We start from the raw sequence: 24,273 nt of genomic DNA, 5'->3' as shown, positions 1-24,273 counted from the left end.
ATTTCGCTTTCGTCGTGCAATTATTTGATACGAATCTTAGTTATAACTTTATTGAAAAGAATTATCGTTGAATGAACTTACATTGCCTGTGCCAACATGCCATCCGTAATACTATAAGTCGCTATTGTTAAAAATATGTCCATGGGATCATCTGAATATGGTTGAGAAGAGATTTCCCAGTTTCTGTCTGCAGTCTAAATAATGCCAGGAAATGCTCCTAATGCCGTTGGTCTCATCGATTCAGGGTCATGTCAGATCAGATCGGATATTATACTGAGCTATCTACGCAAAGACAGGTGCACTTTCCCTACTTTACGTGCTTTCCGAGGCGAGAAAGATAAATACCGAACATAGTTATTAAGATATTCAACTATAGAAACTAAACTAAGTTGCTACTTAATTTTGTTCTCCTTAGTTTAGTTAACTATGGAAAATCTTATTTATAATAAATTATAACTAAATGTAATTTACGTAAGCAAAAGTATATATATATATTTAATTATTTGAACATCATTTTGAGGCAAGAGGTTCTAGAATGCAGTCTGAGTAGGTCTCGTTAGGTTTACAAGCAACGACACGATATAAAAATGTGTCGTGAATGCGTCTGAGAACGCTTGTTCACTTTATATTCTCTCTTTATATTCCCCCGCGTTCCCTAAGGAGCAATTTGTTCAGACCCGACTATTTTCTACTCTTATGTTAGATTTCACTGTGAAGGTTTATTTCGGATTCTCGTAGGGAATTTCAACAAGCGCGTGCTTGTCATATAGCTATTAAAATAACAACAAGCTGTGTTTTCTTTATCAAATAAAATACAATTTAAAATAATAAATTGCGACTGAAAAATGTTATTTCTATAATATCATTACACGCCTCAACAATGAAGAACGCATTTTTCCTCCTTTAAATTATCTAATAATCTCCTCAGAAAAGCTGTACGCAACAAATATACAAAGCGAACGAAACCGTTGATAACCGACCTTACTGTTCAGCTCGGTAGAAGAGCGAAGACAGCAGGTAGTCGCCCTAATAATTCTGAGTTGTTACATAAACTTCATGATATGTACAATAGATTAAACTAGTACCTAATCAAAGCTTTAAAAAAGTCAGACTTACAAGCGAAAATATTTATTCTCTTGTAATTTACTAACGAGCCGAGATGGCCCAGTGGTTAGAACGCGTGCATCTTATCCGATGATTTCGGGTTCAAACCCAGGCAGGCACCACTGAAATTTCATGTGCTTAATTTGTGTTTATAATTCATCTCGTGCTCGGCGGTGAAGGAAAACATCGTGAGGAAACCTGCATGTGTCTAATTTCAACGAAATTCTGCCACATGTGTATTCCGCCAACCCGCATTAGAGCAGCGTGGTGGAATATGCTCCAAACCTTCTCCTCAAAGGGAGAGGAGGCCTTTATCCCAGCAGTGGGACATTTACGGGCTGCTAATGCTAAATGTAATTTACTTATCTATGACTTTTTAACCGACCTCAAAAAAGGAGGAGGTTCTCAAATCGACTGTATTTTCTTATTTGTTACCTACGAACTTTCGACTGGGTGAACTGATTTTGATGATTCCTATTTATTTGAAATCCAGTATAGGTTTTTAATATAAAACATGTAGATAATGATGATGATTTTGGACACACATGATTGTAATGATCATCACTGGTCCAATCGAAGGAATGAAGATAAACATACCTTAGATTTACGTATTCTATACGATTTCATAATATTTCAGCTGGGCATTATTAACAGCTCTTTACTTATAATACAAGACTATTACATTTAAGCACATATATTATCTTAAATTTTACTAAATAAATTTCGATAACAGCTTCGTCGAGGTTCAAAACTCAATTTTTCGCAAATCCAAAAAATAGATTGTGGAGTCCACTTTTATAACCATTATCGAATTTCTCGTGTAACAGATTATACAGTATGGTCTTCGATGGTTATAGCGAACGGGGAGAAGAAAAATTAAAGAAAAAAAAAATTGGGATTAAAATAAGACACTCAACCGACTATAGTATGTATATTTTCATTTAATATAAAAATTATAGATATCCACTATATATTTACAAGTAAGTAAATGGCAAACAACATGTAAGACCCAACAGAATTAAAAGTTTTATCACAGGTTACGAAAATTCATTCAAATTCGTATTCTGTGTCTCATACGATTGACGAATAAATTCTATACAAGGTAATACTGTGAAATAAAAAGAGAAGACTGGACATTGTACGGAAGCACTTGATAACATTGTTTATACTAGCCACCGAAAATACTGGATAGAAAAAAAAAACATTTCTAGTTTAGTCTTTGGCAATAATTTAATATATCCTTTAACACACAGCCGAATAGAATTCTACTTTAGTCATAATTGATAAAAAAAAAAAAATTAAATGGTATTTTGCAGTGACGGTGGACTAGTGATCAACAAGTTATATATTCAGACTTGATTGAATAAATTCCTATCACAGACTAGACAAATAAATTTAGAATAATATTTTAATTACAATCAGAATATTACAAGTTGACAATCATTCAAGACTGTCAATAAAACCTAAAAACATTATTCTCACAATTTTTCAGAAGACTTATTGAAAAATACTTTTAAAAAAAAGTATATATACTGACCAAGAAACAGTAAATCTGAATTGTATGCAAGTTGTGTGCAAGAAATTGTAATTAATTAAACTGTAAACAACAATTTAATCCCAAATATTTGTTTAACTATATTTATAAGCACAATATTTAAATTTGTTTATACCATTTTTAAATTAATTATCTGTTGCATATTTCAACATATGTTAGATGTAGATAAATTCATTAAATATAAATAAAGTCAGATCTATAATAAAATCTTGAATTTTGATTGCACATTACTTAATTCCGTAGCCCACCACAGCAGGATAAAATCAAAACTATGTACTTAAAAAGCTTATTCGAAGAGGCTATTTAAATAATAATAAAAAAAAAATCTATCAAACTTAAATGCGTATACGGAGCTACATTCAATCAAACGAACTCAATAAAACCATATCGTTCGTACAATCGTTCTATACAAGCGCCATCCGTCGATACCTAGATTGTACAGTTAATTACAAAAACGCTTCCCGGAGCTGTTACAAAAACTTCATGATATGTACAATAGATTACACTAGTACCTAATCCTCGAGAGTACTCTTACACTACGCTAATTTACATTGAATCCTACTGTCTTTTTACACACCAAACGCTCCGATATTAAATACTCTAAATTTTAGAGCATTCGCCTAAACACACTATATTACAATAGGCTTGCCTCGTCCATTTATTATCAGTTATTGCCATGAAATAAGTATAAGTAGATAATTCTCTCTTAATTAAGCTAAAACGAACTACCGTTGAATCCGATAAAATAATAAAAAGTAAGGCTCTATTGTAAGGCTGTCGATCGACGTCTATCAAATAAAGCTCTCCGATCTATTGGTTTGGAATCTAATTAGGCTTAGTACGATTTAATATTAAGTCTAGTATCTCCAGTCTATAATTAAGATTGGCTCACGATATTGGACCGTTCGTTCCGCATCTACATCGAGTAGTGGGATACCTTAGACGTTAATTATTGGACAACGATTCGACTACAGATATATTCACTCGCGAAGGCGCGCCCCTGCACGTTAACTTAGTGTCCGCGTGCATTAGTATGAGCGAGTGACACTCGTGCTCACAAGATGTCTTAGTGTAAGAGCGTGCCAATATTGCAGACAACACAATATGAGCAAATATGTATATATTTTTCCTGGCTTTACTCTTAGGCACGCACAGTAAGACATCTTGTAATCAAGCCAACCAAACACAAGCATACTAATACACGCCGATAATTGAACGTGGAGGGACGCGCCTCCGTGAGTGAATTGATCTTTACTTTCAAGTAGGTAAATGAAATGTCGTCGAGTTTTAGTCTTTATTTTTTGAGCCAGACGAGCATGTCGTCTGGTTCCTGCTTGGCTCAGTCCAGCTGCTGCACCTGGACCACAGACGTAGGCGGTGGGATGGAGATCTCGTACTTGATGAGGCCGGTGCCTCGGCCCGTCGAGAGCATCAAGCCGCCGACTTCTTTCACATCTCCACTAAAATATAAGAGGTAATTATTTAATCAATCATGAACTACTACTATTTTAAAAGGACAACAATGACACTTATTTTTCACAATTAAAAAAAAAAATGTGCGTGAGTGTCACTTGTGCAACAGAGTGGGGGTACGTACGCGTGTCGCTTGTGCGTGAGCTGCGCGGCGAGCGGCTTCCCGTCGCGCGACACGATGTGCAGCGGCGAGCTGAGCAGCGTGCGGCGGCCGGCCACCGTGCCCACCACTATCTGGTTGCCGATCACCTGCCCGGACCGATTCGTCACCTACAACAGAATCATTAGTAAAATTTCTAATGAAAAAAAAATCTTATGTAATAGTTACCATCTCCTCTCTCATATTGAACAAACCTGTTCTCTTACAAAACTTCTTTCACCAAAGGTTGTCTGTGAGAGATCACTATAAGTGAAAAGACAGCCTGTGCGAACCAATTGTTAATAGGCTAGTTGACAAAATTTGGAAATTAGTTTAAAACTATAGCTTAGCATCTATTTCACCCCAAAAATATACTATTTTAAGAAAAATAGGTTTTTTATGTTAGTATTTTGAGTTTTTAGAAATGAACTTGAAATTGACCGCGAAAAAGGCCAAGATTGTCATGGCGTCTTGAATGACGTCACACCTCGCGAAACAGCCGTGTTTGTGTATGACAGTCAATTGTGTTTTTTAATAAAGAATGAATTCCTCGTATTATAAATACTGTATGGTGCCCCAATGTGAAAGTACAACGATAAAAACACAAGACAAATTATTCATATACGTACCAAACAATAAATAAATACGAATAAAGTGGTTAAAAATGGCTTGGAGGCAAGATGCTCTTATTTTGTCAATTAATTCCACAATTTATTTCTGTGAAGATCATTTCGATGTAAGTATTAAATACAACTTGATATATCTATTTATAAATGTATAGTAAAAGAAATGAATTTAGCAAATGTAATATATCACACATAACCTATAAAATGTTAGGACTAGAATAGGATTTTATGATTTGTTTGAGTTAAAATATTATTTTCGTTTTATAAAATGTAATAATTCAAACTCTTCTTATTTTTTTAGTTGCCAAATGATATGACTAATTATACAGAGTATCATATTATGGGTAAAGACACAAGTGCGCATGAAACCAGGTTGTATACCAACGAAGTTCGAATGCCAAGAAGATATATGTTGAAAAAACAAAGTTTGTCAATAATCGCAGAGTGTTTGAAAGATCCAGAACCAAGTAGTACCCCCAGTTTATCTGCCATAATGATAATTGATAGCAACAACGTAGCGTTCCGCGCTTGTTTCGCGAGGTGTGACGTCACGCGACTCTGATTGGTGTTTAATGTCACGTGATTAAATGCCTCATTTTGTCGATTTTATTTTCCAAAAATATAATTAATCTTTTATTATTTTTGTAGAAAAGTTGTTTTTTTATTTACTAATTATCATGGTTAATCATTAGAAACTCAAAGCCATCCGATTTATTATTAGTGGAAACAAGCCTATTGTGTTACTCTTATATTATCAGTGATTTATATTTTGCAATAATATATTTAAATAAATAAATAAAAACATTTAATCGAAAGCTACTTCCGACGAGAATGAAATATTATTTCCGTTGGATTGTACTTAGGGCACATATGGTATTGGGGTTCTTCTTGTTGAATTCGTATATGTTTAGAGCACTAACGAGACTTACCACTTGTATGTGTGTCGGTTGCTGATGATCCTGTTGTTCTAACTCTAGACTATTCTGGTGTTGGACTTGCTGCTGATGTTGCTGCTGCTGTTGCTGTTGTTGTTGGACTTGTTGCTGAGCTTGCTGTGCAACCTGTTGTGCTGCTTGTTGCGCCGCCTGCTGCGCGGCCTGCTGCTGTGCTTGTTGCGTCGCTTGTTGCTGTGCTTGTGACTGAAATTTAATAAATATTTTGAATCATCGTCAGTGTTGCTTATAACTAATAATTTATAAAAATGTGGTACAATTTAAAACTGTTACTCACATTTCTCGGTGGCAAGTCCATATGTTGCCGCTGATGTAACATTAGATGATTCTTTTGGAAGAATGCTTTACCGCATTGATCGCAAACATGCGTTCTTAACGTACAACTACCCTCTGGATGTCTGCAAATAAATGTAAATGTTATTATTGTTATTAAGACTTCTTAATCGTTATTTTACATAACTAAAATACTTCTATAGTTATTTAATACCTCCTGTGATGCGCTAATAAGCCATGTTTCGCCGCAAATCCTTTCCCACAGTCCACACAAAAGTGTAACTTCGGTCGAGGTGTAGATATGTGATTCTGTAATTGTGGTATTTATTATAAATTCACCAAAATTCGAAACTTATATCATTTTAATACAATTTTTTTTGCGAAACTATAATTTCATGGTGAATTACTTTAACATTCATCCATATTAATATTATAAATGCGAAAGGAACTCTGTCTGTTTGTCTGTGTGTCGCTCTTTCACGGCCAAACCCTGAACCGAATTTGATGCGATTCGATATTAAATATTTTTAGCCTCCAATATATATAAAGGCATACTATTTTATGCCTGACACCTAAAGATAGACATAAAAAAACGCGAGTGAAGCCGCAGGCGACAACTAGTTATAAATATATCTATTTTTATCGTATTAAACTCACTGTTGCAATTACTTGTGTATGAACTACGTTGTTTGGATTAGATGATATAATTTGAATGGGTTGATCTGAAACAAAGAAAAAAAGTTTAGTTAATGTTCATATAAAAATAAGATTGATTTTAGAAGTAATACAACTTTGTATTGTATTTTGGAACGAAGCCTACTAATAAAATCCAATGTTCAGTTCGTATTTACTAGATTTTTGGCAGAACTGACGTTTTCAATAGTAAACGGTTGCTATCGTGAAAAGACGTATCTCCACTAAGGCAACCTCTTCTTTCTCGTTTTGCGCTGTCGCATAACCTTACTACACTTTAAGACGTTTCCTACCAAGGTGTGCTCATCATGAGTGCTCCACAACCGACCTCAAATACATTTATGTATGCGTGCACATAGATATTTAAGGGATATACCAGCACTGCGTATCAGTGAGGGTTTAAGTGCAGGTTATTTTTACAAATGACATCAACATCATTCGCATTTCTTATATTGTGCAATTATATGTAATTCATTCGGTGGCTGCAAAGCGACTAAATGAGACGAACGGTACCGCTTGGACTTAAGATCAGTTGATTGCTTGTAACACCTTCGCCTAATGGTGATATTTCCCTATTTCTGTGTATGTACTTAATTTTGGTGCAATTACAAATATATAACTCATGGCGGCTCTCATAAGCCCAACGGTTGGCGCCTGGTCATAATGTGGATGTCAAGTAATAATCTGTATATATATTCCACCTAATTTGTATATTCAGTAAATTAAGGAATGTATTTAATAGTCTCAACGCTCAAATTGCTTTAATAAGAAATAAAGATGACAGATCTGGAAGTCATAAAAAGGTTGTCTTCTAAATATGTTTTCTTTGTATAGAGTAATATGAACTAGGGATTCATAAATTTCTTATTTTTGTTATTTATGTCTTATCTAATATGTCCAAACATAATACTTGAAATGAAAAATGTTTTAGAAAAAACCTATCGTAAAAAATACGTAAATTATTATGTATAGTATAACGCAAGTGGGAGCGGGGCGACAAGTACAAAGCGCGACTGACTGTGCGAGGCGTGCTGCGCGGCGGCCACGAGGCCGGGCTGCAGCGCCGCCGTCAGCGCGCACAGGTCCGTCACGCACGTGCGGTCGCCCGCGTGCAGGCGCACGTGCAGCGACAGCGCCTCCTGCGGACACGGGCGCGATATCGTGCCGATATTAATACATTTAAAGCTTACATTGAGATAACAGTAAAATAAAAAAATACTACTATATTCTGTTCAAAACGATCCACTGTGTTCAAACAGACACTTTATTTGTACCAATACTACTCAAATTTCGAATGATACCACATTCAATTATAGTTTCGAGAAAAGTTGTAAAACCTATATTTTTGATTTTATTTTAATATATGATTTCACATAGATACATACCTTTGTATTGAAACAAGAGCCGCATTCGGGACAAATATAGCCTGGTGTCGCCTTTTCCGTTATAATTTGACCGTCAGCACCAATGACCTGTAAGTTCAATTAACATATAAAAAAGTATGTTGATATAATTGAATTAAAAACCATTTTATTAAAAACAATTTCTGATGAATACTCACTTGAACTATTTGTGGTTTAAAGTCGTCCTGTTTTATAACAGTTGTTTGTTGTTGTTGCTGCTGTTGCTGTTGCTGCTGTTGTTGTTGTTGCTGTTGCTGCTGCTGCTGTTGTTGTTGCTGCTGCTGTGCTTGTTGCTGTGCTTGTTGTTGTTGCTGCTGCTGCTGTTGTTGCTGTTGTTGTTGCTGTTGCTGCTGCTGCTGCTGCGCTTGCTGTTGTTGCTGTTGAGTTTGCTGCGATTGCGGTGAGCTGAGACAATGCCTCGTCATCTTACAATGCTGTTGTAATTCTGATTTACATTTGAAAGCATCACCGCAATCTAAGCACGCTACGGCGCCTTCTCCCGTATGTATTCTAAAAACAAAAAAAAACTTTCAATTCCTGTCCAAAATTTTTTTGTTCAGTACAAAGATCATTTTTAAGTTGACTCATTTGTCTTAATCGCACAATGTTTATCTTAAATTAAATCACTTTTATACTTACTTCATATGAGCTACAAGTGTCCTTTTCTGTAAGAACTCTTTACCACAGACAGGACAAGCATGCGGTACTCTGCCGTGCACTCTGCCATGGTTCACGAGCTGAAACTTTCTGGCAAAAGCTACTCCGCAGTCTGGACATACGAATGGGGAAAGGGAGCCGTGAAATCGACTATGCATAACCAGATGCTCCTGAAAAGATACAAGTTTTATAACAATTAGTAAGTACCATAGTAACTAACTGCAGATCTCGCTTATATATACATGCTTTGGAAAAAAACGTTAAAATATTAATAAATATTCAGATATAAATTTTCACATCCGATCCTAAGATGTTTTAAATTGTTTCCTTAACCATTTAGATGTCTGTAAGATTTTATTCCTCTAGTTACCTTCTGTGCAAAGCTTTCTCCACAATCTGTGCACACATAAGGCCGCTCGCCGGCGTGATACTTGCTGTGCGTGACGAGGTGGCGCTTGAGAGGGAACCCGCGCCCACATTCACCACATACGAAAGGACGGTCACGACTATGTACCTAGAGTAATTGAATTTAATATTAATCATAATTTAGTAACATATATTAAAAAAAAAAGCCAGTCATCTTTTTAAAATGAGAAGCGAAATTTTCATCTATCATAATTCATTAGTTATACTTCTAGATACTAATATATTAATAAAAGATTTTTAACCTGCTTTCTCATCTCTTATTAATAAAATGCTTCCATTTTTTTATAATAACAAACATACACCATATAAAACTACACAATTATATGTCCCGCTTCCCTTTATATAATCTACAATCATATGTCAAGATCCAAATGTTTTAGACTCTAATCTATCTCAGATCATAAGCAGAATACTTACTCTTGAATGAGTAACAAGGTGATGTTTGAGTGTGAATGCCATCTTACACTCATGACACCGATAAGGCCGCGCAGCTGAATGTAGCAATAAATGTGTATTAAGACAATGCTTTCTAGCAAATGCCTTTCCACAATGTCCACAAACATGTGGTCTTTCACCTGAAAACACACATCATAACATCATATAGACTATTATATACATTCAGTCTACTTTAATGTCTTACAACAATTTTTAAACCTTTAAAAAATACTTCATCTTCTTATGATATACTATATATGTAGGTTTACCATAAGGAATGCCCATTTGCTCATCAACCTACCTGATTGAAAAGCAAATGGGCCACCTTATAATTAGTGGTCACCCACCACCACCAACCCATAGACAATGGCGTTGTAAGAAATATTAACCATTTCTTACAGCACCAATGCACCACCAACCTTGAGAACTAAGATGCTATGTCCCATGTGACTGTAGTTACGGATGGGCTAGCTAAGCCTTACCACCAAGTAAATCTCTGTTAGATTAGATAGATTTTACTTATAAACATAGCAATGCAATTTTAAGTAATAAAATCTTACCAGTATGAACTCTTGCATGTGTTGTAAGATGATGTTTCAACAAGAATGATTTGCCACATTCATCACAAGAGTATGGTCGCTCTTTCAAAGGAGGCACTGCAGTCATCACTGTGTTGGTCATCATATCAGTTTGTGAATAAACTGCCTAAATGACAAACAAAATCAGCATTAATATTTCTAATCTTATAGCATTTTTTAGTAAAGAGGTAAATTAAAGATGTTGTTTTAATTGAACGCAATTAAAGTTTTAATTATTTTTTCATGAATCCACTATGAATGTAACATAAGTTCATTCATACATATTATTTCTAATTATTTCAAGATAAATGCACTTTTATTTACATGTTGCTGTTTGATTTTTTAAAACAGTCTTTTAAATTATTCATTTTTTAAGAACATCAATCAATAAACTAAAAAATACAATCATTTAAGAAGTACAAACCAAATGTATACACAAAACAATAACATGATGATGTCATGTTAATTCTTTTTATTAGACCCTAATTTTCTTTTTTAAGGTAGTTAATTTAATGACATATTCTTTTCTAAGTTCTTTTTGTTCTTATACTTATGATCAATTATTTACTAATAAAGATTATTAATAAAAAATATTTGTTGAAAAAGCTTAAAAACTTTTCCTTTAGCAAAAAGGAGTGAGAAACATAATTTTTAGATTTCTTATAAAACAGTTCAATATATTTTAAATGGAATCACACCTCTAATAGCTTAATACTCTTAATGTTTCAACAGTCATTAAATCTATACAATGGTAAAATTATCCATTTTGAATAATTAGAATAGGAATGCACATTTAGATAAATTTATCAACAAAAAAATATAGTAAACAAGTGTTGTGGCACCTGCAATAATTGCCATACTCACTTTTGGAGAATTATTTGCTGTACCAGGTTCCTGCTTAGCATGCAAAAGATGGTGTTGATGAACAGTAGTCGTTGGTATTGTATCTGCTTGAGACTGCTGTACGGTTGCTTCTGCGAGACTCTTCAAACCACCGTTTAATAGTGTATGATTTAGTTGTGAAGCATCTATGACCGGTGTTGCAATGCCTTGAGCTTGCAAAGCACGTTTCATTAGGATCTCATTACATTCTTCAGCAGTAAGCTGTATGGGGCCGATGGGTGTCATGAAGGGCTTTGATGCTAAATTTGTTGCTGAAAAATTTAATTGAGTGATTTAAATTTACACAAATTAAATGAAATATAATATCTGTTTATATTCAAATGCTTAATAATTTTATTGTATAAATAATAAAGTACTTGTCACAGCCAACCAGTTTAATAAGCCAGACTTTTTACTAAGCAGTGCTGTTCAATTAGCAGACTGAATGATATTCAGGAAAAACATTTTTGTTTATAGAATAGGGTAACTTGTTTTAAACTCTCCAGTAGTATAACACTACTAATGTATGTCAAAACTTTCTTCTAATCCATAAGCAAATATGCTGAACTAAACAGCACATAGAAGACAAGATTAATCAATCAATTTATATTGATGATCAAAATTAGTATTCAATTATTTTTAATTATTTTTAATGGATTTAGAAATATTTATAACTCTGAAATAGCAAATTATAATAGTGGTGTTTAAAACTTGGCATATGGTAATAATTTTATTCATCATTATATATTTATTCTAATTCTTTACACATCTTTTTAATAAATATTTAAAAAAAAAAACATACTGAAGCAAACTTGTATTAATAACTGATATTATATTAATATTTACATGAATTTGTCCTTTTATTATTTAAAAAATCTTATGCTCACTTTGTATTGTCGCAGTTTGATTTTGTTGAGACACCCTATTTAAGGTATGAGTTGGGGTTTCATTTAAAACAAACATGGCCCTACGTCCTCCTACTGGTGTTCCAGCAGTCACAACCCTTGTTACTTGTGTTGCTGCATTTGTCACAGCTACAGCAACAGTTCCCACTTTATCTTGCACTTGAGGTGACTTATTGGACATAACAGTTAATGTTGTTTCTGGTGAGACCTAAAAACCAGGAATTCATATTAATATTATTTTCTTATAATCGAAAAAAAAAAAACAAATAACATATGGAAGACTACATTATTTATAATATTATCATCAAATTAATCAAATAATTCAGTAATTGACTTAAATTTTTTAAGTAAAGAATAAAATTACCGTGTTTCCTAAAGTATAACTCAAACTGCTAGGAGTTTCCACCTCACACTTGGTGAGATCTGCGGTGCTTGTGAAGCCCCACGAATATCCGAAGCCCGAAACATTATTCGGTGTTGGCATACACATTTTCACGAATATATTTTTACTACATAAATTACTAAGTCAAATAACACACATCCAATGTTTGAATAGTAAACACTACTCATGACAGCTTTGCCATTACGAACATGTACGTACGCTTTCACAACTACTAACACACAAGTCACACAACGCACCCATCAATCATAGCGCCGAAACAACTTAGTTAATTTTAAATTAAACATTGTTTTAAACATTTATTTTATAATTACGAACTGATTACTAGTATCTTTCCATCAAATGTTGTAAAATAAACTCATCAACTCAATGAAAAAGGCGGCACAGGACGCTAAAGACTACATTGACACACACGTAATCCGAGGTTAACGACACATACAACAATCTTTCTAATATATTACTGAGCTATATAATCACATTTACTAGCATAAAATGATATAATAGCGACAATTATTTATTGCATTTGACGATTTCATGAAAACAATAATTTTATCGCACACACAAAAAACCGAACGCCATTTTATTGTTTATGGTTTTTTTTTTCTTTTATGTTTGGTCTATAGCAATGATATAAATATTTTAATTCTAGAAACGTTCGAAACTAAAATAAAAATGGAAATATAATTGGGATAAAATTAAAGTGAATTATTTATATATTTATTTCTAGTTGTGTTATAAATAATGAAATGCTTAAAACTATAGCGTATACAAATTAAATATGTTAGTTTTCATTATTATAAGCTATAAGTGACAAGACAGACAAGACATACTGTTTGGGTACTAACTATTAAATTTCATAAATATTTTAGGATTATTTTTATTTAAGTTTCTTTTTGTCTGTAATAAATTCAGTTATCGTTTCCATGAAGTTAAAAAAAAGTTAGCTTTAAGTTTTTATCTATATACGCCAAGTCTAATAGTGCTTATTGTCTATTGATTGAGAATTAATCAAAGTCAAAAATTTGTCAAATTATTGCTGAAAAGTGAGACTCCACAAAGAAAAGTTGTAATATCAGTGGTTAAATATTATTCTGATACTAGATACTAGATCTTCTTGTACGGGCGTAATTCAAAAAATCACCATGAACGCTATGTCAATGGATAGAGATGAGCCTTCTTCCTTATTATCGTTTTCTACAAATCATCCGCTAGAACAGTTTATTTTACTTGCTAAAGGTGCTAAAGGATCAGCATGTGCAGAACTTATAAAACAAGTGCTAGAAGCACCAGGTGTACATGTATTCGGGGAACTACTTGAAATGCCTAATATCAAAGAGGTTGGTTTTTCATTACCATAATTATCTTAAAAGCCGCCGGTAGGTATAACAAATACAGTGTGATCATGTGTTTTGTATCTTTATATGCGATGTCCAACCCTCCTTTTTTAACATACAAACTAATGATTCACCTAAATTATTTGTTCCAGAACATTGTTATTTTACATTTTGTGCCTCATCTCTGATTGGAATAAATACCGTAATTTTACTAAATTAATTGGTTGCTAAATATATTGAGTTATCTGAAACTCATATGAGTCAAGTATGAAGTTGACAATTAAATTCATCCATTAATTGTTCAGTCAGTTTCACTTCACCCCTTTGACACAATAAATTATAAATAATGTCACTATTCAAATTTCAGCTGGAGACTGGACCATTTGCTACACATTTTAAAACCCTCAATCTATTTGCATATGGTACATATAAAGAATATCTGGAAAACAAATCTGAATATTTAGATCTTACACCAGTACAGTGCAAAAAGCTACAACATTTGACTATAGCCACACTAGCAACACAGGAAAAATGTATCCCATATAGTGTCCTATTAAAAGAATTGGATATTAAAAATGTTAGAGACTTAGAAGATTTGATCATAGAAGCCATTTATGCAGGTAATGTCAAATATAATCTATGAAATCCATTATCAAAACAACAAATACACACATACTTTAGTCTTGCAAATGGCATTGGTACATATTTTGTTTGTTTCCAGACCATAAATCTACATATCAGAATGCCTGTAATATAATATGATAAAGTTCACTATATGTGTCTTGTATATGAATAACAATACATGAAGTATAAAGTAAAATAATAAAACACAAAAATGATTATAAATAGACAATTTAGTAAAATATCAAATGCATCAATTATATAGATTAAATTATTTGAAAATTCAAAAATATATAAAAATAAATAGGAACAATAAGAATGCATGGCACATCTTTTATACAACATCTATTTTGTTTTTATCACTGAAGACTACTCGAAGATAAAGAATAATCAACAAAATTTTTGTTTAAAAAATTAGTAATGTTCTTGTTCGTACAATACAATCGAAACTGATAAAATATAATAAATGTTTCAGATATAATTCATGGCAAGCTTGATCAAGAATGCAAGCGTGTAGAAGTTGACGTAGCACTTGGACGGGATGCTAGATTAGAAGATGCAGCAGCCATTGCGGATGTTCTAGCTGATTGGTGCAATGCCTGTGAGGCAGTACTCAGCTCGGTAGACAGACACATACAGCGGGCTAACCATCACAAACAACGTGCAATTAGACATCACCAGGCTATAGAACAGGAGGTTTGAATGAGCATATTTTATATATAATAAATGTATAAGGTTTGAGTTGTAGTGATGCTTTTTATGAATTATATATAAAAAAACTTTAAATTATACTGACTTAAATGCTTACCTTTACTCTTCCTCTACAAACTGTTGTTTGTTTGCAAAATATGTTAAAATACATTAAGCTTAAAGAATATGTATTCTTGAAGTATTTTAACAGAATTTGTTTAAGACGAAGTTCTATTTAAAAAAGATATCTATTTAAAATAGATCTTCTTTATGTCGGAGATCTTTCGTTCTTATAATAAATAGAGTTAAAAATATATTTTAAGCAATAGTCTATATCTATTCTATTTCAATTGTTTTTTGTAATTAATTGGCTTTTGTACTAAAATAAGCCTTGTTAATAGTAGTAGTTAATGGGCAAAGTTAACTTACTTTGAGTAATATTCATACACATGAATTGTCTGTATGTTTCTAAATTTTCAGAACTCAGAACCATTAAATGGGAAAAATTTAATTTTTGTTTCAGATTTTATACATAAAGAAAACTTTAAAAACTCAAGCTGAAAACGAAGAATCTGCTTCTGGTGGCGGCAGTGAAACTCACTCTGTGCCGAAAAAGAACTCTGGCAAGGGCAAAACTCCTCGTAATGCTGCAAAGTTTTGGCAGAAAAACACATAATTATTTCCTAAGAAAATAGTTAACTTTTTGTGATATATAATAAAAACCTTAAGGTACTTCTTACTGTATTCATGTTAATATATCCTTATTAAAGTAATTTGCAATGAAAATGCTATCTTCATCTAATAGATTACATTTTATTTTATATCTTTCCAAAAAAAAGTAAATAAAAAAGATGTTTTATATTTTTTAAAACAATGCTTAAAAAAGTAATTGAAAATATGAATAAATAAAAAATACTTGTAAATATAACAAGGGATTTATTATATTGATAAATAATAATTAAAAGTACTTATAAAAAATGTTTATTTTGCATAAACTGTTAAGTTTTATTTATTTCGAATCTATCAGCTGCTGATAATTTTATATGATCCGAAACGTAATGGTTGTATACTCTGTACCGACCCATAATAAACAATATGAGGGATAATGATTTCGGTTGACATGCATTTTAGGACAAAATTAAAAAAAAATAGTATCTTTTGAGCAGATTGTTTAAACGTATGTTGAAATAGATCATCAAGCTTAAAACTTAATTCAAGATTTTTACAATAAAATGAACTTTTTAGAAAAAGCCTTCTGTATTCGTATTGACATGCAGGCCAAAAACTTGGAAAAAAGATTAAAAAACACATCGTGGAATTCAAATGTTTCTCCTAATTGTATAGAGTGATGGCATATCTTAATGTAATATAGTAAAAGCTTAATTATTAAAAAATAGGGTGTTTAAAAAGGGGTAAGGGTCCCCGAAACGTGCGTTAACGTCCCCTGTCATGCTTAATTCAGCCCTCCCTTCATGCCTCGACAGTGTTCTAATATGAGTTCGCCATTGCTCTTATTTTGCATTATTTAAAGAATTTCAGGTCGGTATCCATATACATATTATCATTGTTAATAGTATAACAATATTTTATTTGAGGTAAAACTCCATTGAGCGCGATAAATTTTAAGGTGACTTACACCGGCTCTAAACTTTAAATTGAAAGTTCTTTTGGCGCAATGAGAGTTAAATTGCAAGGTAAACTTTTAATGCAAATATCTAGCTAAATGTTTCTATGTCAAACGTTTAATTGAATCTTTGTTAACGCATAAAAGCATTATTTCTGCTACTTAACTTTGTTGTGTTGTTTATAATTAAATCCACGAGCTTTATTTTAATTTTAATATGTTTGAGAACAATAACAAATATAAAATCTACTTTTCAAAAAGGTAACTTTTAGTCACTAGATGTAGTAACACAGCCTACAAATTGTCAATTGCGCGAGGGAGATGAAATAGTAAATGTCTAAGCTAGAGACGGAGATAGAAAATCCTCACAACTGATTTCTCGTCCGAGCGAGTTTCGCTTTTAACACCCGAGCGACTGTTTTTGACGCAGCAGCGCAAATAAAGTGCGCAGGCAGTGCAACGATTATCACGTTCGCAGGCCACTGAAAAGTGATGTAAATAATACATAAAACTCTTATCATTGTAAACAAAGACTATAAAGTACTTATAACCCATTTTTGTCCAAAAATAACGTGTCGTGAAAGTTATAAAGCGTCATATTATTAACTTTAAATAGACGAGTGAAAAACTACGACACAAGTGACAATTGACTCCTATAAAATAATAAAATGAATCCGTGATTTGTCATCTATATACAAGACTGTTTTGTAAAGAGACAATAGTTTTTCAGAGTAAAATATCTCAAGAGACTCCGTGTATTGGATGAACAGAAAGGCAAGTATGCCCTTTGTTAGGTCGACATCAAATCATTCACAGGAGTCATTATCATTTTCTCTTTATTTTGGTCAAGTTTTTAAGACAATAGAGACACTACAAATACAACCAGTTACGAAACATTTGCGTCATACGTAAATGCATACCTTATTACAGCCCAAATCGCATGAAAACAAAAGCCAATGTCGCGATTTGTAATTTTGTTGAATCGATAGCTCAAACAAACATTTATACACGTAAATAAAATCTTAATTAAATAAAATAACTACCTAAATACTAGGTTGTCCTTTACGTTCTTTGTTGTCGGATCAGTCAGCTGTTTTGTGCAAGGCGAAACGGAGTGGGGAGTATCTGGTCTAACCAGTCTCACACGTAGCAATGTTTTCTATGTATCTCTATTATATATAATACGCGTACCTCTACTCTGCGAAGTGCAGCAAATCCTTTATCGTGTCTCGAGCAAGAAATTGGCGCCTGTCTGACCCTTTACTAATAAACATAAGTGATTGGACATCGTGAGAATAAAAAGACCTTTCGTATATTAAACTTGCCTCATAAAATACCTAAATATCTAATATAAACAGAGCTCATTGGTTTTACTAACGTAGGTCATAATAGCCCGTATTTTTCAATCGTTTTATGTATAACTTAGTCCATAGAAAGTCATGTTTTAATAAAAACGCATCATTTGATAAAAAAATACTCATTCTCTGGAAGTAGATTATTAAGCGGTAACTGGGTAACTATCATTAGTATTTACGTACTGACATTACATATATAAGTCTAATTGTATACAATTGTGTCTTATTACTGAAACTATAAAGACGACAATGCATTATCATAATCATTCGCGACGAAGGTGCGAACATTATAATCTCGTCATATGGAAGGCGTCTTAGCACTGCACATTGCACCTGAATGGCTTCCGTTCCCATAATGCGATACTGAATTGTGACGTCATACCTCGCAAATAAGTAAATCTATTATGTCACATGCATTTCCTGTCTTAATATAGACTGACATACATTCCATAGTATTGCTAACCCAGTTAAGATTTAAATTATAACGTAAGGTGAATTACTCTTAATTTTTAGCGATGTTTTATTTTTTGTCTTCCTAGTTTTTCATAGCTTAATGTTAACTGTTTGTTTGTTTTTTCAAGACTATTTCAAGCTTAATAGGCAATGGATTTAAAATATAACTACATCAATCTTTATTAGATACAAACTTGTACATTTCATTTTTAATTATACCTACCATTACGCTTTTAATTCATAATTTTTATTATTAAAGACAAATAGAAATAAATACATTTAATAATTAGAAAAGAACTAAAAAATAAAATTGTTTTTTCTTTTTCGTTAGTCATGACAAGACTGGTAACATTTGGCGTTGACTTCTTAACATAAATAATTTTTTACCGTTTTGTAATCACACTATTACAAGTGATGATGTCTTCTAGTCTAAGATACCCATAAGTCAACTGCGCAGAAAATAATATAAGGCACAAGAGTGTGCGCAAACTCATGTGCTTTCTCAATTCCTTCACTCACATAATCCAATGGGATTGCAGGAAACATTTTTAGACGCAGGACCAATGGCTTTACGTGGTTTCCAAGGTACAGGATTGTAAGTACTGCCAATTCAAAACACATACTACTCAATTATTTTACAGGAAACCCATTATCTTTTTATTGGGTCAACCCGGGGATTGAACTCAAGACCTCGCAGTCTACAGTCTAATAAGCTAACCATTAGACCAACTATGCAGACAACATACACACAACAACACACTTATGGATTATAGAATGTCATTTATCACAAACACGAGATAGGTTCAATGGGATCAATCATTAATCCCATTGCCTAGGCCGACACTATACAATAAACACAGTGCCTACCTGTGGTATAAATAAAGTGTTTTAATCTTCTTTATGGTCGCGATCTTCATTGCTAAAGATTATGTCTTTGAAAGGTCGTTCAGTGATGTGTGAGCCTATATGTGTTTCCATATAGTCTTAATCGAAAATATTTAGACGACCATGAGATACCTCTCACTCTCTTTCAGGTTATCAGCGATATATTTATCGATACCGATAATTAAAAATGAGTATTGTAATGAAAACTTCAAATTTTTTTCCAGATAAGGTAACATAATATTCAAATAGTTGTCATAAAATAAACCTTCTAAAAGTAAACATGTATAAAAATATACAACTTACAATTTTTTGAGGATTTTTCAAATAAAACCAGTCTTTACAGTCTATTACTAAAACTAGAATTATCGGATTCATATTTTTTTTATTGACGGTGAAAATTGTTCAACCAAATAAACATGCAAATCCTAACCAGAGGTGCTGCAACCACGTATGTTTGATGTTTGGTTAGTCGAGTGAAATTTTTACGAATGTTTGTTTCTTCTTTGCTCAAGCGTAAAGTAAACAGAAAACCATGTCTCGTGATGAATATGTTTACATCGTAATTTCACTAATTTGAATGAATTTTTAAAAGTTAATTTCAGCCCGAGGTAATTTTATCTTTTGACACTCTTACGTTTTGAATTAAATTAAACCTATTGTTATATATAACGTTAAATGCTTGATCTAGAGTTTGTATTGAGATATTGTTTCTCATAAAATATAATTTTGATGTCAATATTTCATCTCAAATATTTTCGTTTAAAACATAATATACCACGATGCAACCAAATCAAATAATTTATTCAAATATGTAAATAGAAAAATAAGTAAGTATAATTTATATTATTATTTTGATATTTTGGCATAGTAGGGTTTAACCCAAAGTTTAATTAGTATTATATTAATAAAATAAATCCTGTGAGAATTTTATAGTCTATCCACAACACGTCATAAAATATAAATTATTATGAAGCGCATGTGCATAGAACTGCAGACACCGTTTCATCTCTCTTATAAGCTTTTTCAAATATGGAAATCTGCAAGATTTTATGTTTGCCCCGGTCGCTCACTTGTTTATTTTGAAATTTGAACAACCATTTTTTTTAACAATATATTTATACACGACTAATTTTACCATCGACTTAATTAATAGTTTTTATATCTGAGTAGGTCCCATCTTAGCCTACCGCCAAATAGCAATACTTAGTATAGTTTTCCGGTTTAAAGGGTTACTGAGCCAGTATAAACTATGAGCTCGAGGGGCATAACGTCTTAACTTCTATGATTGTTGAGTATTACCGATATAAGGAATGGTTAATATGTTACAGCATCAATGTCCATGGGCGGTGTTGACCGCTTATCAATAGGTGGCATATTTGTGAGTCCACCAAAAAAAAACCAAACCGATTTCTATGAACTTCCGTTGAATTCAACGTGATGGTATAATGTTTGTCCTAAATAAGAACAAAAAAAATATGTCAATTATATTGCGGTTATTCCGGCCAGAACCAAACCGACTATAAAATAAATTGTCCGCAATCGTTGCACGTTGAATGTGCGGTTTCCTTTGGACGCATGACACCGCACTGTGTGCACGTACCACTTCTCGGATTACAACCACTTGTATTGTTCTAATCTTTATATTTAGAAAGCGGAGTGCGACGAACTTTACTTTGTACCTGACACCTGAGACCTCGAGTATACTCTGTTGAGTTTCTATTAATTATTCCTGTAACCTAACTAGTCTAGAAAAGTGTTCTATTTTACTTGCAAAATAAGTAAAGTAGTACCCGCCCTAAAAAAATCGGAATCGTTCGGAAAGGGTAACTATTGAGTTTCTAGCCGATTCTTCCCGGTCGAATCTTCGTTCAGGACCGTTGGTAGCTCTAAATTTATTTGAAATTTGTAAAATGTATTAATTATAATGAATGACAAAATAATAAATAATTCACATTTCAAGTGCTCGCAAGAACTTCAATGTATACTAACATTATAAACGCGAAAGTAAGTTTGTTGCTCTTTCACGGCAAAACCATTACATCGAATTTGATGAAATTTTGCTATGAACGCAGCAAGCTTGACCACCAAAGAAGGATATAGGTTTTTTATGCCTAACACCTGACCAGCAACTTCTAAAACGGGCGACAACTATTAAAGTATATTAAGATAAAAAAAAAAAACTTCCCTCGCCTCGGAATCATATATATGATTACTCATTAATATTATAAATGTGAAAGTATAATGCGTATATTTATTTGTTACGCTTTCACGTCTTAACTACACAAGCAATCATCGTGAAATTTTGCATACTCGTTTTCAGGGGAACTCCTAAAGATTTATGAAAGGTACTTACTAGCTTATATCTGCCTGTGAATTTTGTAGTAGAAAATAATGGAGTTCATTGGATACTTACTCAATTTTTCGCTACGCTCTTAAACAAAATAGAGTACCTACCTACGTATCTTTTTCATAATAGAATAAAACGAAGCTTTGTCAGACTTCGAACAAGGTAGTGCCCTCGTTGAATATTCACTGTGTCTGTGTGCAAATTGTTACTGAAAATAATATTTTGTGTCGTTATTTTTTATAAAATTTTTAAAATGATTTTGTAAGATTCCTTACGAGAATATATCTTATTCAATTATTTCAAAACACATTTTTTTATCTTGCTTTTTTTTTTGCGTAATCGATATTCTCAAAAGTAGGCAGCAATAGCATAATGAACTGCCATTCAAACGAATATATACTTCTTCACTTAATTCACAAAATCTAATAAATTGTACATCACGAATCACGAAATTTATTCAGGCGTTACGTTTTATTATTTATGAATAGCACCTAATTTAGACTACTTTGTTTGCTTTTGCGTATTTTTATCGCCGTTTTATGTTTTAACCCGTCCGATTCAATTTCATCATTTCCATTTAGTACTTCGTTCAAATATATCCCCGAAACGAGGTCTATTTATTTTAAACTACGTTAACGTATACTATAAACATTAATGAAACCGTTGGGTGATTTTATGTTTCATGAAAGTAGGACATCTAATCTGTGAGCTTCCTCTTGCAACACAACTCTTAGATGTTCATTACGAGGTGTTACTTCACTGGTAATAAAAGTAAAACATCAGATAGATCCATGTGGGTGTGAAACGGTCTTGGCTTAGGCTGATATCAGTGTTTCGTAAGGTTACGTCTATCAAATTAAGTAAATTACTTGCTTTTGTGTTGTCACGCATCGGTGATAACAAAATGTTCCTTTATTATTTTAAGGATACATAAAGTTTTAACTTCTAGTATAGAATGAACTATTTTAGAAGTGAACCATAAACTAACTTATATTATAAAACGTAAGTGAGTTTATGTGTTACGCTTATATGTCTTAACTAATCTATCGATTATCAGGAAACTTTACATACAAATTACAGAAAAGGACATAAGGTACCGTTTACCTACTCTCGCCTACCCTCGCGTGTGAATGTATGATCGCGGGAAACTTAGATAATACATAATACGTAGGTACATATGAAACATTAATGAATACTTAGGATTTGGTAACTATTTCAGACGAAACGTTCGATAACGTCATGCTTACAATTCTGTTGTTATTAAGGTAAATGACAACGGGGGCGAATCTACTAATGTATAACGGGAACGATACGTTCTCAATTATCTTCCTCATAAAAAATAAACCTCAGCTGATTCGTAACTGGAGGTAAATTATACTAATTCATAACGATTACGATACATTTCCGATTCTTCTTCAACCGAACAGCGACTGGATCGTTGTGTTGGCAGAATAGGAAAACGGCTAATTGCGGTGAAATGAAAATTTGTTACTAGAATTGTCCCCAAGTACATGTAGAGGTTAATACGATTACGACTTAATGTTCTTCATCGTTTACCGGTTAATACATTTTCATCGAGGTTTTCTTATCGTCTCGCTTATGAAATCTTAACAGGCAATTTATTCGTTTCTCACATAAAATCCGGTAGATATGTTCTAATATTTGCGAATTAATCAATGTAATATGAAAAATGTTGCAGGTGTGTAGTTAGTGCACTCAGCTCTACTTGTAAGTACTTTCAGTTATAAAAATAAGAATACTTATATACTGATTTTTTTGTCGGTATTTCTCGTTGGCATCCATAATCCGAATCAGTTGTAACTGGTTATTTGTAACAATTTTATTAAATACTTCTTAAAGCTCACATGAAACATTACACATTTACCACGCATTAAAATAAAGTGTAGGAACCCTTTAAATGATCCACTGCTGGACTAAGGCCTTCTCTGAAATAAAGATGAAAATTCAGTATGTTTGAACTAGCAATCGTCGATTAAGATGCACGAGTTCTATCCATTAGACCATCTCGGCTCTAACATTTAACTGACATCTATTATAGATATACGTAGAACATTTTAATAAACCATTTGAGTAAATTGAAGTTTGATTAAGAAGCTTTTACATTACCATAGATCAATTTACTATTGATCTGAGAACGGGAATTGAGCGATGCCTTTGGTCGTGACCATCACTCGTCTTGACAGACATCGACTGTAGTATATTGAATATAAAAGGTATTTCACACTGAGCTTAAGATAAGTGGTCAGACTCACTATGTATTTTCATACCGTTAGGCTATTCTGTAACAAGACTCGAAACTTATCGCAAAACACGCTTGAAATTTCAGAATGTGATACATGACATTAATAATTATAAAATTTATAGGATACACCTATCAAAATCGCGTATCACTGTATTGGTTATCAATATTTCACGATTGTGATATGAAGTGATTTCTTACT

At 32.7% G+C, this 24,273-nt stretch overlaps 3 protein-coding genes across 5 annotated transcripts in view; 2 read left to right on the top strand and 1 right to left on the bottom strand.

Moving 5' to 3' along the window:
* Positions 1-2,044: 2,044 nt before the first annotated feature.
* On the bottom strand, positions 2,045-13,070 carry LOC125068275 (zinc finger protein 268-like). Of its 3 annotated transcripts, XR_007119771.1 has the most exons (17): positions 12,467-13,070; positions 12,085-12,310; positions 11,180-11,469; positions 10,298-10,442; positions 9,720-9,877; positions 9,247-9,390; positions 8,859-9,046; positions 8,378-8,729; positions 8,202-8,288; positions 7,835-7,955; positions 6,781-6,845; positions 6,338-6,432; positions 6,128-6,248; positions 5,827-6,036; positions 4,257-4,402; positions 3,896-4,119; positions 2,045-3,735 (listed from the first exon to the last, which is right to left on the bottom strand). XR_007119771.1 is itself a non-coding variant. In XM_047677373.1 (16 exons), the coding sequence occupies exons 1-16, from the start codon at positions 12,590-12,592 to the stop codon at positions 3,999-4,001; spliced, it is 2,595 nt and encodes an 864-aa protein (XP_047533329.1). In that variant the 5' UTR covers positions 12,593-13,070; the 3' UTR covers positions 2,045-3,998. The 3 variants fall into 3 exon arrangements, 2 of the variants coding, with proteins under 2 accessions (XP_047533329.1, XP_047533330.1); XM_047677373.1 differs by having other exon boundaries at positions 2,045-4,119; XM_047677374.1 differs by having other exon boundaries at positions 2,045-4,119; positions 6,793-6,845.
* A 439-nt stretch (positions 13,071-13,509) lies between these two features.
* LOC125068204 (COP9 signalosome complex subunit 7a) lies at positions 13,510-15,881 on the top strand. The gene is made up of 4 exons (XM_047677261.1): positions 13,510-13,839; positions 14,204-14,456; positions 14,933-15,153; positions 15,671-15,881. The coding sequence occupies exons 1-4, from the start codon at positions 13,645-13,647 to the stop codon at positions 15,821-15,823; spliced, it is 822 nt and encodes a 273-aa protein (XP_047533217.1). The 5' UTR covers positions 13,510-13,644; the 3' UTR covers positions 15,824-15,881.
* Positions 15,882-19,139: 3,258 nt separating this feature from the next.
* LOC125068516 (protein yippee-like) overlaps positions 19,140-24,273 on the top strand; it is an 88,623-nt gene continuing 83,489 nt past the window's right edge. The window contains exon 1 of the mRNA XM_047677697.1: positions 19,140-19,174. The gene's annotated coding sequence lies outside the window, so the exon portion shown is untranslated. The remainder of the gene's footprint in view (positions 19,175-24,273) is intronic.

Source organism: Vanessa atalanta, chromosome 13 (assembly GCF_905147765.1).
Source record: "Vanessa atalanta chromosome 13, ilVanAtal1.2, whole genome shotgun sequence".
NCBI classification, from domain to species: domain Eukaryota; kingdom Metazoa; phylum Arthropoda; class Insecta; order Lepidoptera; family Nymphalidae; genus Vanessa; species Vanessa atalanta.
Note: the sequence above shows the minus strand (reverse complement) of the source record. Positions and strands in the feature narration are given on the sequence as shown.